This window comes from Rhinopithecus roxellana, chromosome 3 (genome assembly GCF_007565055.1).
Source record: "Rhinopithecus roxellana isolate Shanxi Qingling chromosome 3, ASM756505v1, whole genome shotgun sequence".
Classification (NCBI taxonomy): domain Eukaryota; kingdom Metazoa; phylum Chordata; class Mammalia; order Primates; family Cercopithecidae; genus Rhinopithecus; species Rhinopithecus roxellana.
Window position 1 is genome coordinate 177,223,162 of NC_044551.1, and position 16,380 is coordinate 177,239,541.

General features: G+C 47.3%; 1 protein-coding gene across 7 annotated transcripts in view; it reads right to left on the minus strand.

Annotated features, from left to right (window-relative positions):
* Positions 1 to 1,909: 1,909 nt before the first annotated feature.
* TENM2 (teneurin transmembrane protein 2) overlaps positions 1,910 to 16,380 on the minus strand; it is a 1,294,091-nt gene continuing 1,279,620 nt past the window's right edge. For all 7 annotated transcript variants that reach the window (XM_030927458.1, XM_010358204.2, XM_010358202.2 and 4 more), the window contains 2 exons: positions 5,664 to 5,794; positions 1,910 to 4,029 (listed from right to left, as the gene is read on the minus strand). In XM_030927458.1, the coding sequence (XP_030783318.1) occupies positions 3,268 to 4,029; positions 5,664 to 5,794 (893 nt within the window). In that variant the 3' untranslated portion in view covers positions 1,910 to 3,267. The remainder of the gene's footprint in view (positions 4,030 to 5,663; positions 5,795 to 16,380) is intronic.

Here is a 16,380-nt window from a genome sequence, read left to right on the forward strand (position 1 = left end):
TCACCTAGGTGACCACATCGGCTTCCCCTCCCTGTCCTCCACACTGCAGCCACAGCACTTTTTATGAAATCAAAACTCAAAACTTTCTGTTGCTTTTCATGTTAAAAAAAAAAAAAAAAAAAAACCTCTAACTGTGTCTTGTGAACCCTGCCAGCCTCTCCTGTGCTCCGGCCTAAGCACCCACCTTCTGTGTCCTTTTTTTTGTTTTTTGAGATGGAGTTTTGCTCTTGTTTCCCAAGCTGGAGTACAGTGGCGTGATCTCGGCTATCTGCAACCTCCGCCTCCCAGGTTCAAGCAATTCTTCTACCTCAGCCACCCAATTAGCTGGGATTATAGGCATGTGCTATCATGCCCGACTAATTTTTATATTTTTTGTAGAGATGGGGTTTCACCATGTTGGCCAGGCTGGTCTTGAACTCCTGACCTAAAGTGATCCGCCCGCCTTGGCTTCCTCAAGTGCTAGGATTACAGGTGTGAGCCACTGCGCCCGGCCCATTTTCACTTCTTGATGCCATGCTTTTCCTACTGTCTGTCCCCTCCTGCCCATAGTTTCATGAGGCAAGGGCCCATGGGTATCTACTCACCTCTCTTACCCAGAACTTAACTCAGGACCTGGCACGAGGGAAGCTCTCAAGAAAATGTGAATGAAAGGTGAGGACAAACTAAAATATTGCATGCCGAGCCCTTAGCATTATGCTGGGCACCAAGCAAGCACCAACAAATATCAACAGTTAATGATGGTATTATTCTAACTTTAGGAGTGATGTAGAACAAAAATTTTCCAAACCAGCAGTGCTTTTCTTATTGGGTTGTCCCAAGTATGCAAGATTTGGGGTAAGTTGATGTAGTCTGGAAAGAAATATGAAAACACACACACGCACACATTTCCCAATGTGGTGAATGTTCCCCTTTGATTTCTGCCAGCATCTCTCAAAACTAGAATGTGGTTGCAGGGAGGAGCCTGAATGTCCCAGGAGTGCTGGAGGGATCCATTCATGCTTGGGCAGGCTCTGAGGGTCCTCACTGCCCACCCACACCACATGCAGACTGTCCACTTCTGCTCCATGCAGAGAAGGGGCTGCAGATGCAGGCAGAGTTAGCTATAGAATTGGGGAGCACTAAGATACCTCTAATAAAAGCTCCTCCAGGCAGGGCTCAGTGGCTCATGCCTGTAATCCCAGCACTTTGGGCGGCTGAGGCGGGTGGATCACCTGAAATCAGGAGTTCGAGACCAGCCTGGGCAACATGGTGAAACTCTGGCTCTAGGCCGGGCGCGGTGGCTCAAGCCTGTAATCCCAGCACTTTGGGAGGCCGAGACGGGCAGATCACGAGGTCAGGAGATCGAGACCATCCTGGCTAACACGGTGAAACCCCGTCTCTACTAAAAACTACGAAAAACTAGCCGGGCGACGTGGCGGCGCCTATAGTCCCAGCTACCCAGGAGGCTGAGATAGGAGAATGGCGTGAACCCGGGAGGTGGAGCTTGCAGTGAGCTGAGATCCGGCCACAGCACTCCAGCCTGAGTGACAGAGCGAGACTCCGCCTCAAAAAACAAAACAAAACAAAACAAAACAAAACAAAACAAAACAAAACAAAACTCTGGCTCTACTAAATATACAAAAATTAGCCAGGCGTGTTGGTGTGCCTGTAATCCCAGCTACTCGGGAGGCTGAGGCGGGAGAATTGCTTGAACCCAGGAGGCGGAGGTTGCAGTGAGCCGAGATCACACCACTGCACTCCAGCCCGGGCAACAGAGCGAGACTCCCTCTCAAAAAAAAAAAAAAAAAAAAAAAGCTCCGCCAGGTGTTCAAAATACCAGCTCAGCCTCTGCACGTTTGGGCAGCTCCTCTTTTTCTCCAGTAATGCTTGCCTTTTTCTCTTCTCAAAGCATTTCCACACAAGACCAGTGTCCACAGGAGTTTTAGAGACTTTATTTATGTATAAACAATTTAAACACTTTGCCATAAATTATCTTTGCCTGTCCCTAGTCTTTGCTTAGCAGCAAATTAAAATTAATATAAAAACTCGATGAACAATTCATACATGTATATTACAAAAAAGTTCCTGTACCAAAGTTCTTATTAGACTTTTTTTGTTTTTGTTTTTTTTTATTTTTAAAATTTTTTTTGTTTTTATTTTTATTTTTTAAATTTTCTCTCCTCGTGGTGACTGTCATGTGATTGTCTCAGTTTCTGGACCAAACAAACACACTAATAATTTTAAATCTGAAACAGTGATTGTGCCTTTCGGCTCATGTATGTACAGGGTGATCAGAAGTGGTACCTGTTAGCAAAAGTGTCACGATGCTGCACCTCTACCGAAACTGATACCCACAAACTACGGAATCTAAACAGACTACACCCTGTAACTGTGTATTACTGTCCACAATGGAATCTCCAAAGACGAAAGAGTATGAAATTTATCTGTAGTGATTATAGCCACCATTTTGAATTAAATTTTACACTCTGCGCTCAAATAAATTAGCTCAGGCCAGACTTAGTTGGGACCTGAGAGTTAAGTGCTGGATGGTATTATTTCGCTTTGATTTTTGATAGGAATTTCTTTTATTCCTTCATTTCTTTTTTTCTTTAAAAAGTATTTCCAGTGCTCACTCCTCCTCTTTTATCCCCCCCTCCCCAGGCGCTACACACAAATCACCCCCAAAGTCGTGTTTTAAATGCACCTGTATTTGCTTAAACGAAAATGTCGGAAGGATTTGTCCCACAAGCAGTCTGAGGGGTTTGTCCCGCAGCTGGTCTGGTGACGCTGGCCCTGGCGGATGTCTACGTGTCGCTCACGTGTGAATGAGTGAGGTAATTGGATATGAGGCCTTCTTTCTCATCTTTGTTTCTTTGTTTATCGGTCCGTGTGTTTGTTTTGTTTTGTTTTGTTTTTATTTGTTTTCTTCTTTGCTTTTTCGTTTTTGTTCTTTTGTTCCTTTCGGACACTTTGCGTCTCCTTTCTGCGTAGACCCAGAACAAGTGGGTCATATTTTAGGGGAACTTGGAACATCGTGTGTGTCTGTTCATTCATTCGTTTGTTTTGTTTTCCTCAGAATTTTCAGCCGGGCTTTAGTCTGCTTCAGGATGAGGGACTTCTCGCTTGGACAGTAGCATTTGAACTCAAAAAATGTGAGCTTTCTTGCCACTTGGTCTCCTAAAGCAGCCCAGCCTCAGTGCCCCTGTTAGGTCTTCATCTCCTTAGGAGAGGAGATAACAGTTACTCCTGCTGAGCCATTCAGACAAGGAATGGCAGCAGATTATTTTGTTACCTCTTTCCCATCTCATTCTGTCTTAAAAACTGGATGTTGCTGCTACTGTCTGCAAGCTCTGGGTATTGCTCCACGGGAAGCACGTAATATCCCTCGTACCCTTGCACACGCCCAGTGCTCAGAAGCTGCTGCTTCTCGCCCTCAGTCCACAGGCGGCTCCCCTCTCTCCCGTCCCTGGCTTTCTGCTGCTCCTTGGCCCAGGCCGTGCCCAGGGCCCTCTGTCTCGCCTGGTCCAGGACGCGGGCCTTCTCTTCGTCCAGGGTGTCGGGGGTGAGGCCATAGCGGATGCTGAGCAGCAGCGTGGAGTACTGGAACTCAATGTTCGTGAACCTTCGAGTCCTGCCGTTGACCAGCAGCGTGGGCTGGGACACGGTCACGTTCACCCCGCTCTCCAGCACCTTGCGGCCGATGGTGGTACCCAGCGTGACCAGGTCGCCATCGGCTGAGCCAATCTTCACAAAGTAGTGGGTGTCCTTGCCCTCGATGCTGTAGTGCATCTTGTCCAGGTAGTAGGCGTTGTTCAGCACAGACGCCACCTTGCGGCTGTCCTCGCTGGCAATGCTGGACACGCCCGTGGTCACCCGCCCTTCTTTGATGGCGAACATGATGCCTTTGCCAATGACGGGCGTGGTGGTGGCAAACCAGTGACCCGCTTTCTCTCGGATGCTGGCGTGGAGCTTTTTAGTAATGACCTGCCCTTCCAGAGCCATGAAGGCCTGGTTATGTCTCTCCGTTGTCTGTTGGACACCTGTAATGAGCTGTGGGGATAAGAAAACAGAGAAGGCTGAGAAGATGAGCTGGGCAGCTCACTCAAAAGGAGTCACAAAGAGAAAGGCTTGGAACTCTCCTGCAAGAACTAGTGTTGGGTCTATCCAGATCTGAGCTGATGGAGTCCTACTTTTTGGAACTATGGATGGCTGGTTGATTACCAGTGCTCTGAACTATGGATGGCTGGTTGATTACTAATGCTCTGATGGTGTGGCCTGTCCATCTTCCAATTGCCACTAACTAAAAAAATGGTAAAGGAGGTTTGCCCCTTGCTGGCATGGCCACCCAGGCCTACACACTTACCAGGTCAAGCCACCATTTGGAAAGAGACCCGTTCTGCACTCTGATGGTTGACAACTGCCTTGCCAGCTTCAGACCCAGGAACGTCCTGACACAAAGGGCAGGATGCTGATTTGAACAGCCTTGAACCCCACCACTGTAACCTAGATTTCCTGGAGGCCAATGACTTGGATATTCATTAACTTCCTTGGGTTAAAACCTTGCCACTCAAAGTATAACCAGCTGCAGAGGAATCACGAGGACCTGTCCTGTTCAAAAAGCAGAATCTCAGGCCTTACTCCAGAACAACTGAGTCAGAGGCTACGTGTGAGCAAGATGCCCTGGGTGATCTGTGTGCATAGGAACATTTGAGTAGCATCAGGCTGAGAGATTCAGGCTTCAAGGGCGAGAGGGAATATCCCCCGGCTTTGAGGCAGTTGCTTTGGATCCTCGCCCTGGTTCTGCAGGGGATGAAATCACCATTATCTCCTTGGCCTTGAGCTCTCCACTCGCAAATTACAACTTGTCTCAATTGGTGGTTGGGGGACAGGCTGGGATAATGGGAGAGGCTGCGTTTGGGAGGTAACAGCACTTAGATAAATGAGAGAAATGATGGCTATTCATCCACTGAGTGGTCCCCAAGGGGCAGGACTGAGTGAACGCTGTTCTCAATTACCCAGCAGCTCCTCCTTGCCTCTCTATAGTTACACAATCTGGACAATTATTCAGAGCAGCTGAGGCCTTTCAGACTTTGATAGGGCTGAGTGCTGGTTCTGTAGCAGGGGTTATCTGAACCCCTCCCATCTGATTGCAGCAGAGGTCTCAGCTGCACCCAGATGGAAACTGACCACCCCTAGGTCATCACAGAAAGACCCAAGCACAAATTATGTTCTGAAAACTCAATCCATATACGTTTGGCCATAAAGCGCCGAGGTTTTATGTGGGGCATAAAAATGTTCTTTAATGGGACGGAAACTGCAAACCACAGTTTTATGATGTCCCATAAAAGCTGAAAGGGTTATGATCTTATAGGCAGTGCAGATGGTAGGTTGCTGCCAGATTTCTCTGTGCTGTTGTTAATCAAGGAGTGACTCAAGGGTATTCTACTGAACAGATAATGATACCACAATTAAGGCAATAATTGAAGTTGGTAAGAAATATGTGCTGTGCCAGACAGGTGACAGCACTGACATTCGCTTTCCTGGAAAGTCTCAACGTGTCCCGCACCTTTTATACCCAGCTTCAATGTTTTCCTGCACTGGCATGCCCTTCGCTCCCATGAGGTTCTGTTTGCAAAAGGGAATGATGACAATCATTTGGATTCTTGGCAGGAACCTCCGCTTACCTGTCCATTCTCACTTGCTTGACTCTCTGACAGTTCATAGGGAGGAGGCACGAAATACATTTTGGCTCTTGGGAAGCCAGGAATGATGTTGCTAAGCTGAAATCCAAACATCACAAGCCAGCTTTTCACATCTATGGTGGAAACACAAAGAAAGGTTTCTGAAATCACGATGGATGGAGAGCAGCAGCGGAGCTTAAAGAGAGAACAAAATAAAATGGGTGGTTGGGTGTAGGGGCCAAACGGGAGGGAGGAAGAGTTCGTGACTGTCTCCTGGGTCCAGACCCAGGGCTTCCATACATGGGTTTTAGGAAGTAGATGTCTTTCCAAACTTGGTCAGTTGATAACCGCCATGTGGTAATTAAGAAGGCCTTTGCTCGAATAAGACAGATCTAGCTTCAAATCCCCTGGCTGTGTGACCTTGGGCAAGTCCCAGCCCCTCTCTGAGCCTCAGGTTCCTCAGATATGAATTGGGATAATAACTGTGTCAGTCTCATTGGGTTGTTATGAGGATCAGAGGAGAAAATCCACATGAAAGGTTTTTCACAGTGCCTGGCACATTAACTGCTCGATAAATATCAACTCCTTTATTTAGCAAGTATTTAAGGGAGCATCTATAACAGGCCATGGAACATCTATTACAGGCCACACAGTGTGTTTAGAGGCTAGAGATACAAGGGTGGGCTGGAGGGATAAGTGATGCTTATTATCGGTGTGCAAGCCTTTTGGACTGGGGCTGCTGCACTAAGGCTGGCTCGCTATGGAAAGGGGTTTCGAAGAGCTGGACACAGATGGAAAGCAGAGTCCTCTGGATCCTGAGAGCTCTTTTCTCCAGCCTTCCTAGTCTCTCTCTCTCTCTTTTTTTTTTTTTTTTTTTGAGATGGAGTCTTGCTCTGTTGCCCAGGCTGGAGTGCAATGGCACAATCTTTGGCTCACTGCAACCTCTGCCTCCCAGGTTTAAGTGATTCTCCTGCCTCAGCTTCCCAAGTAGCTGGGATTATAGGCATGCGCCACCACACTTGGCTAATTTTGTATTTTTAGTAGAGATGGGTTTCTCCATGTTGGTCAGGCTGGTTTTGAACTCCCAACCTCAGGTGATCTGCCCGCCTTGGCCTCCCAAAGTGCTGGGATTATAGGCGGGAGCCACTGTGCCCGGCCCAGACTTCCTACTCTTTAAAGAGAAACCAAGAGAGGGCACTGGCTGCTCAGAGTAAGACCACCTGCCAGAGGTCAACATCAAGTCCTTGCATTGGGAATTATGCCACCTGCCCCAAGTGTTCTGCCCTCTGCTGAATGATCCAGGTCCCTAGAATAAGACACCTTCCACACTGATCAATAGAGAGTCCTGGATGTCTGTGCCTTGAAATGCTCACATCTTCACCACCACCACCACCATGGAGTCCAGCAGGACTAACCTCCTTATGCTCCTTATCCCTGTTTATAATGGGCATCCCCCAAATCATGCCCAGCACCCTCCAATCCCTTCCTTTCCTGCTCCAGCTTCACCTCTCCCCAGTTCCCCAAATATTTCCATTGGGCCCTCTGGAATTCACATTTGTATCGGAAGCCACACCCCTCCCCCCGCCCCCACCACCTCATGTCTTCAATCTGTTTTCTCATGGTTCCTTTCCCTTTTTGCTCTTACTGAAACTCTCTCTGCCAAGATCATTGGTCTCCCTGCTTCTTCACCTACAATCACTGGACCTGGAGGTACAAGTGCATTTGTAATACAGGAGGCACTCGCTTGCATTTCTCAAAGCTTTTAGCTTCTGCTCCACTGTCATTCCCTCCATCTATTTTCCTGAATTAATTCTTAGTCATTTCATTATACAGGTAGTTGCTCCTTCCAACATTCTGGCCTCTTGTTTCCTTGACCTCCTCTCCTTTGATGGTCTTTTCCCCACTCACTCTCATGTTTATACTCTTGACCCTGTCATCCCCAATCATTTTCATCCCTCCATCATCTCAATTTCATGCATATCACCCTCTGACCACTGCCTCAATGTTTTCGCACCTACCCTTTCTTGTAACCGGACAACCTTAATCCTTTAATCTCTCCCATCCAACCCCTAGTACCTCCAATCCATCCCAAACTCCTTTCCCCATCCATCCCTCACCTTCCTGGTTTTTCTTCTCTCCTTATCTAGCGCATAGTCACTGGCATCATTCCCTTGGTGACATTCTCAGATCCCTTGCCCCTTTCTCACCTCACCACACTTGCTTGGTGAAATCACAATGTTGGTTACATCCAAGTCTTTGCCTATTCTATGTTTGCACCTGTGCAGCTGAATGTGACTGGGGTAAAAATCATAACCATGCTGACCCGTGTCACTTTAAATTCCCCAGCAGGAATTTAAAGCATGCTTCCCTGCTGCCTGGTGAGCTTACTAAGTTCCTTTACTCCATTCAACTATCCTCTCATCCTCCTGGACGATTTTACTCCTTCTTATCTCTTAAAATCCCCAATACCTGCTTCTCCTTCCTCCCAGTAGCTGACCTCATCTCCTATTCTGAGATAACTGATGCAGCCAGGAGACAATTTCCCTAAACTCCCTTCACATTTGCCGATGGTGATGTGGCTACCAGCACTTGTACTCATATTTCCGGCTTTTCTCCTCTTACTCTAGATGAGCTGTGCAAGTTCAATCCTCCTCCTGTGCACTTGGTCACACTCTTTCTTGCCAACTCATGGACATCACTCCAGCAATTTTCTCTCTCACCCCACATCATTGATTTGCTCTCTCTTCCAGTGGATCAACCCCGTCAGCATACAGATGTGCAGCTTAATGTTTAAAAAATTTCTCCTCTTGCCCCCGACCACCCATTTCTTTCTTTTTTTTTTTTTTTTTTTTTGAGAAGGAGTCTCGCTCTGTCACCCAGGCTGGAGTGCAGTGGCCAGATCTCAGCTCACTGCAAACTCCGCCTCCCGGGTTTACGCCATTCTCCTGCCTCAGCCTCCCGAGTAGCTGGGAGTACAGGCGCCCGCCACCTCGCCCGGCTAGTTTTTTGTATTTTTTTAGTAGAGACGGGGTTTCACCGTGTTAGCCAGGATGGTCTCGATCTCCTGACCTCGTGATCCGCCCGTCTCGGCCTCCCAAAGTGCTGGGATTACAGGCTTGAGCCACCGCGCCTGGCCCCGACCACCCATTTCTAATTCCCCTTTGCAAAAACTTCTCCAACTCAAACTAATTTTCTATTCTCATTGTCTCTCATTCTTCTCCCCTTCTCCTTTGAATCAGGCTTTTGCCTCCACGACTTCCCTGAAACCACCCTTGTCAAGGTCATGAGTGATTTCCGTTTGCCAAGCCCAGTGTTGCTCTTGGTTCTCATCCTGCTTGACCTATCAGGAGTGTTTGACAAGTGGAACTCTCCTGCCTTTCTTTTTTCTTTGCTTTCTGGATAACACATTCTCTTGTTTTTTTCTTCTCCCACATTAGTAGCTGCTCTCTGTGTTTTTGGTTCCTCTTCATCTCCCTGATCTCTTAATGTTGAGATGCCCCAGACTCAAGTCAGTCCATGAGCTTCTTCTCTCAACCATCTCCACTCAACAATCACAGTGATCTTAGCCAGGCTTGGTCCCCAAATGCCATCTACATGCAGATACTGACTCCAGAATTCGTATCTCCAGCACGGACCTCTTCCGGAATGCTAAACTTGGATAGCTAATTGCATTTCAAATTTAACACATCCAAAACTGAACTCCTGATCTTCCTCCAAACTTGCCCCACCCACAGTCTTCTCCATCTTGGCTAATGACAACCCCATCCTTCCAGATATCATCCTTGACTCCTTTCTTTTTTCCACTCCCCACATCTAATCCATTAGTAAATTGTTTCCTTTTTTGTTGTTATTGTTGATACTGAGTCTCACTCTGTCGCCCAGACTGGAGTGCAGTGGTGCCATTTCAACTCACTGCAGCCTTGGCCTCCCAGGGTCAAGTGATTCTCGTACCTCAGCCTCCTAAGTAGCTGGGATTACAGGTGCCCGCCACCATGCCTGGCTCATTTTTGTATTATTATTAGTAGAGGTGGGGTTTCGCCATGTTGGCCAGGCTGGTCTCGAACTCCTAACCTCAGATGATCCCTCCACCTTGGCCTCCCAAAGTGCTAGGATTACAGGTGTGAGCCACTGTGCCCGGCCTAATCGTTTCCCTTTTTTTAAAAAAAGTAATGTAAAATTCATATAAAATTCACCATTTGAAAATGCACAATTCAGTGGTTTCCAGTACATTCACAATGTTATGCAACCATCATTACTAATTTCAGAACATTTTCATCACCCCCCAAAGCCCCTCATACCCATTAGTAGTCACTCTGCATTACTCCTCCCACAAACTGCTTTCTGTCTGTATGGATTGACCTGTTTGGGACATTTGACAAGAGTGGAATCCCACAATACATGGCCTTTTGTGTCTGGCTTCTTTCACTTAGCATGTTTTTAAGGTTTGTTCATGTTGGAGCATGCAGTGTGCTTTGTTTATCCATTTACCAGTTGATACATATTTGGGTTGTTTCCGCTTTTTTTTTTTTTTGAAACTGAGCCTTGCTCTGTCACCCAGGCTGGAGTGTAGGGGCGCGATTTCAGCTCACTGCAACCTCCGCCTCCTGGGTTCAAGTGAGTCTCCTGCCTCAGCCTCCTGAGTAGCAGGGACTACAGGCACCTGCCACCATACTCGGCTAATTTTTTGTATTTTTAGTAGAGATGGGATTTCACCGTGTTAGCCAGGATGGTCTCCATATCCTGACCTTGTGATCCACCCACCTTGGCCTCCCAAAGTGCTGGGATTACAGGTGTAAGCCACTGCGCTTGGCCTGTTTCCACTTTTTTACTATTATGAATAATGCTGCTCTAAACATTCCTGTACAAATTTTTTGTTTGAAAGCCTGTTTTCCATTTTTTTCTGAGACAGAGTCTGGCTCTGTCACCCAGGCTGGAGTGCAGTGGCGCAATCTCATCTCCTGCCTCAGCTTCTTTAGTAGCTGGGATCACAGGCACGCACAACCATGCCCAGCTAATTTTTGTGTTTTTAGTAGAGATGGGATTTTGCCATGTTGGCCAGGCTGGTCTCGAACTCCTGACCTCAGGTGATCATCCTGGCTCAGCCTCCCAAAGTGCTGGGATTACAGGCGTAAGCCACCGCGCTGGGCCGAGAAGGCCTTATCTTTAGAAGACTCTCCCCATCGGGATCTTTTCCCCCCAGGGATCTCTCTCTCCCTAGCTCAGGATCCCTTGAGGAGGCAAAAGTGATGTTAAAAGCCCTCCTGCCTCTGTGACCAGGAATTTCAGTGGCCATTCCCATGAAGAGCAATGCCTTATGTCCTAGTTCGTATAGTTCTTCTTCCTCCTTCCTCTTCCTTTTCTTTCTATTCTTCCTCTTCTTCCCCCTTTTCCTCTTCTTCCCCTTCTTCTTCCTCTTCTTCCCCTTCTTCTTCCTCTTCCTCCCCTTCTTTCTCTTCCTCTCCCTCCCCTTTCCCTCCTTCCTCTCCTTTAAATGTTCTAACATGGCTGGTTTCTGAGTCTCAACCCCTTTGGAAATGTTTATTCTAGTGACTCCTCCTCCATGCTGCGGAAGGCATTTCTGAGACAACACAACACGTCTCCTCCTTTAGAAGTAATTGGTGTTATCTGGTAACAGGCTCCCTAAACAGTCTGTCTAGAGGGAATTGCTTGGGCAGGAGCTGGCACTGTGGCACCACCTAATAGCTCATGACTGTCTTCTTCTCACGTTCTTCACAGCGTGTGATTATCCACCGCCAAAGCGTGTTCTCCCTCTGAACACACTGTCAGCGCGGCATCTTCAGGTGTTAAGTGTAAATATGAGAAGAGGATAATGTGAGAAGGAGGTTGTGCCTTCCTCCTCACTTAGATAAATTAAACTCCACAAAATCTGACTTTAAGCTAAAGTGTGCCTGGGCTTCGTAAGCCAAAGACCCACCAGGGAGAAAGGGATGGGGGAAAATATGCATCATTGTGGGCCACATCTAGGAGGGTCACTGAACTCAAATTTTATCTGGGGCTTCCGGTTTGCTAAAGCAATGCCATTCAGAGCAGGGTTGGAATCTATTTCAAGGTGGATATGGAGACCGTTTTCCACATACCCCAGAAAATAATACAAAGACAGTGTCCTCACTCTTCATCTATGAACTCTCCACCTCCAAGTCCATAGCTGCGTATAAATAACGAGTGCGTGGCTGGGCGCGGTGGCTCACGCCTGTAATCCCAGCACTCTGGGAGGCTGAGGCTGGCGGATCAAGAGGTCAGGAGATAGAGACCATCCTGGCTAACACGGTGAAACCCCGTCTCTACTAAAAAAAATACAAAAAGAATTAGCCGGGCCTGGTGGCGGGTGCCTGTAGTCCCAGCTACTCGGGAGGCTGAGGCAGGAGAATGGCGTGAACCCAGGAGGCGGAGCTTGCAGTGAGCCGAGATCACACCACTGCACTCCAGCCTGGGCGACAGAGCGCGACTCCATCTCAAAAAAAAAAAAAAAAAAAAAAAAAAAAATATATATATATATATATAATAATAATAACGAGTGCATTTATTAGCCTTTGCTCTGTGCTTTTGTTAGTCTTTGCTCTGTGCTAGGCACTTTACATGTCATGATGCATTTAGTTTTCGCCACCCCATAAGGTGAGTGCTATTATTACTATTTTGCCGATGAAGAAACTGTGGCTCTGCAAGGCACGGTGGCTCACGCCTGTAATCCCAACACTTTGGGAGGCTGAGGCGGGTGGATCACGAGGTCAGGAGATCGAGACCATCCTGGCTAACACAGTGAAACCCCATCTCTACTAAAAATACAAAAAAAAAAATTAGCCGGGAGTGGTTGCAGACACCTGTAGTCCCAGCTGAGGCAGGATAATCACTTGAACCCGGGAGGCAGAGGTTGCAGTGAGCCAAGATCATGCCACTGCACTCCAGCCTGGGCGACAGAGTAAGACTCTGTCTCAAAAACAAACAAACAAACAAACAACAACAAAAAACTGTGGCTCTGAAGGGTTGTTTGTCCAAGTCACACAGCAAGTGATTGGCAAGGTTAGAAGTGGTGCCTTTTTCCTTTTCTTTGTTTTTGAGACCAAGTTTCACTCTTGTTTCTCAGGCTGGAGTGCAATGGTACAATCTCAGCTCACTGCAATCTCCACCTCCCAAGTTCAAGCGATTCTCTTGCCTCAGCCTCCCCAGTAACTGGGATTACAGGTGCCTGCCACAACACCTGCTAATTTTTTTGTATTTTTAGTAGAGACAGGGTTTCACCATGTTGGTCGGGCTGGTCTCAAACTCCTGGCTTCAGGTGATCCACTCGCCTCAGCCTCCCAAAGTGCTGGGACTATGGGTGTGAGCCACCGTGCCTGGCCAAGAAGTGGTGTCTTGAGATGGACTCAGGTTCTAATATCAGAAAGAACTGACCTCAGAATAGGGCAGTGCTGGGGGCAGGGTATAGATCCCAGTGTGTCCAAGACAGAAGAGTTTCCTGGGATGCTAAAACTGGAAAAGTCTAGGGCATTGCAGGTTGTTGGGAGGTAGTCTCCCAGTCTTTTTTTTTTTTTTTTCTTTTTCTTTTTTGAGACCCTGTCTCAAAAAAGAGTGCCATGGCACAGTCACAGCTCACTGCAATCTCAATCTCCTGGGCTTAAGCAATTCTTCTGCCTCAGCCTCCCAAGTAGCTGGAACTGCAGGTGTGCACCACCACACTTGGCTAACTTTTAAATTTTTGGTAGAGATGGGATCTCTCTATATTGGCCAGGCTGGTCTCAAACTCCTAGACTCAAGTGATACTCTTGCCTTGGCCTCCCAAAGTGCTAGGATTACAGGCATGCCTGGCCTAGTCTTTCTTTTAAACTCTTTCTTCTCATATCTTTTCATCACAGATATGTCAATTATCAATATATTACCTTAAAAAGTAACTGTTCAAAAGGGTGCTGCTTTGGAGCCTGTGAATGAGAAGGAATCACATCTTGCCCCCTCCGCCTGCTCCTGGAGGCTAACTTGTGTTCCTGCCCAGATGTCTCTGAGCTCCTACCCAGTCAGTAGTATTCTGGGTTGCTTTTCTTTGTCCTTGCATTCTTGGGAAGAACAAACGACCCTTCTCTGGCTTCAGGAGCTGCCACTTGCATTCAGAGAGTTCTGTTTCTAAACAGCCACCATTCTTTTGCTGCTACTGGGTACTGGAGAGAAAAGGTTCTGTTCTTTGTGTTTCTCCTGACTACATCTTAATTACCTCTTCTGCTTAAATTGTGAGCAGCGAGTTCAGCCACTCTGCTAGTCTCCTAAGTGGCAAATTAAGACTAATTTAGATGGGGCTTACAGATGAGCCAACATGTGAACAGCAGAGAATAATTTGGTGTTCTCCATTCGGATCCCCACTCCCAGGTCACTGCCCGGGCGTGGGCTGTGCCTGGTCTGGCTCCTTCTCTCCTTCAACTCCCACTGAAGACATCCACCCTGTGCACGCCGCTTCTCTGACACCACCCTTTATTTTAGACTCTCTAATGGTTTCTGGATTCAATTTTGCTGGACTTAGTTCAACTTGATTTGATTCCCATTTATTGAGTCTCCATGAAGCACCAGAATGAGAAAAGCAGCATTGCTATTCAGAAAACCCTGCTAATTATTTTTTTTGGCCTTTTCTGGAGAGCCACGTAAGTAGCTGAGGGGGTTAGTGAGGCTGACTGTGCCCTGTGAAATGATTTTGTTTGGGTCTTGGCAGCAGGACATGTCCGTACAGCCCACACTGCGGGTTTCTCTTTATTGCCTCTCTGGCTGATTCATTCCCAAGGTGTCTGATACCAACCGGGCTTCTGGAAGGGACATTTTGTGTGGGGCAAGATTCTCTCCTATGGTTAAGGGAGGCCTAGTCAACCTCCCCATTCACACTGTTTCCTGTCTCTGGAACACTCCTTCCGTCTCCCTGCACTTCATAAATGTCTGATCAACACTACCTGCTCAGAAAGGCCGTCCGTGAGCCCCTCCATAAAGGAGACACTTCTCATCATTCTCCATGCCCTCATCCTATTTTTTTCATCTTTATATCATGTATCATTACCTAATATTAATACTATATGTGTGTGTTTTCCTGAGACTTATTTTAATTTGCAGCTGCAGTAATTCCGGAGACAAAAGTCATGCTGAGCACGGGGTAAGCAGGGAAGCCCTAGCAGGGCCTCTGATGAGGCACGGGAGAGGAGGACAGGAGGGTTTACAGATGTTAGCCTAGGTCACTTGGCCATAGCTTCTGGGCCCAAAAAGTCCCAGATGCTTTTGGTGTTTGGGGATTCTGGGTTTGCCTTCAAAATGTCCAGGGCTTGTCAGTGAAGCAATGCATGGTCACGGTTGATCTTTAAGGTTGTTCATTTCTGTGGCATGGGGCTTAGAGGGCAGCACTGTGCTCCAGGTAGACGCTGCTTCCATTCCTGCCTTGGGGATGGACAAGTGGCCCCGGTCACTTAAGTGCCTCCTTGGCCCATGGAAAAGAGCTGTGAGTTTTCTGGAACTTGGGGGTTCTGGTCTTGGGTCCTCATTATTGTTTCTCTATACAAAGCATAAACAGTGAGATGGTCCCAGCCTGCTTGCTGGAAATTAGCTCTTTGGAGCCCTGGTCTCTTTGGATCTCTCTCTCTCTCTCCCCCTTTCTCTACCTACCTACTTACCTACCACCATCCATCTATCCATTCATCCTCCCATCCACACACCCATCCAACCATTCACCCACCCATCCACCTACCCATCCCTCAATTTATCCGTCTATTTATCCATCCATCCATCCATCCATCCATCCATCCATCCATCCATCCATCCATCCATCCATCCACACAGCCATCCAGCCATCCACCCAGCCATCCAGTCATCCACTCAGCCATGCAGCCATCCAGCCATCCACCCAGACATCCAGCCATCCACCCAGTCATCCGCCCAGCCATCCAGCCATCCACCCAGCCATCCAGCCATCCAGCCATCCACCTAGCCATCCCACCATCCTGATTTCCTTGCTCATTTCCCTAAGGACAGGGACTTTATCTTGCTTCCCATTGTATCTCTAGTATGTAGTACATGTTAGATACTGTACAAATATTTGCTGAATGGGTGAATGGATGGATGGAGAGAGACTCTCATTTCACCAATTTCTTTTTCTTTTCTTTTTGTGAGATAGGGTCTCACTCTGTACCCAGGCTGGAGTGTAGTGGCATGATCACAGCTGACTCTAGCCTCCAACTCCTGCGCTCAAGAGATTCTCCCTGCTTAGCCCCCTGGGTAGTTTGGACCACAGGCATGTGCCACCACACGCGGCTAATTCATTTCACCAATTTCTCACTTATCACAGAGAAGTAGATAATCTGCCTTTCTTGGCCCCTCCTTTCATACTATTCTCCAAACTTTCTATGTCGTTACGATATTTGTTCATAGCCTTCCTTCAGCCTTGAGCTCACTTCTGCTGGCCAAGGTCCCATGAATTCTTCAGGCCCATTTTGACATGGGCCCTTCTGTATATGCCAATCTTGAAAATCAGATTTAATCTGCACACACACACACACACACACACACACACACATCTTGAGATAATGGTATTTGTCTTATTCACCATTAAATCCCCAGAACCTAGCACAGTGCCACTTTATAAATGTGTTTTGATAAATAACTGAGCAGACGCCTATATGGTAGCAAAGACTTAATTCTGCTTTGCATTATTGTTGATTATTTGTATATATCTCTCACCAGATGA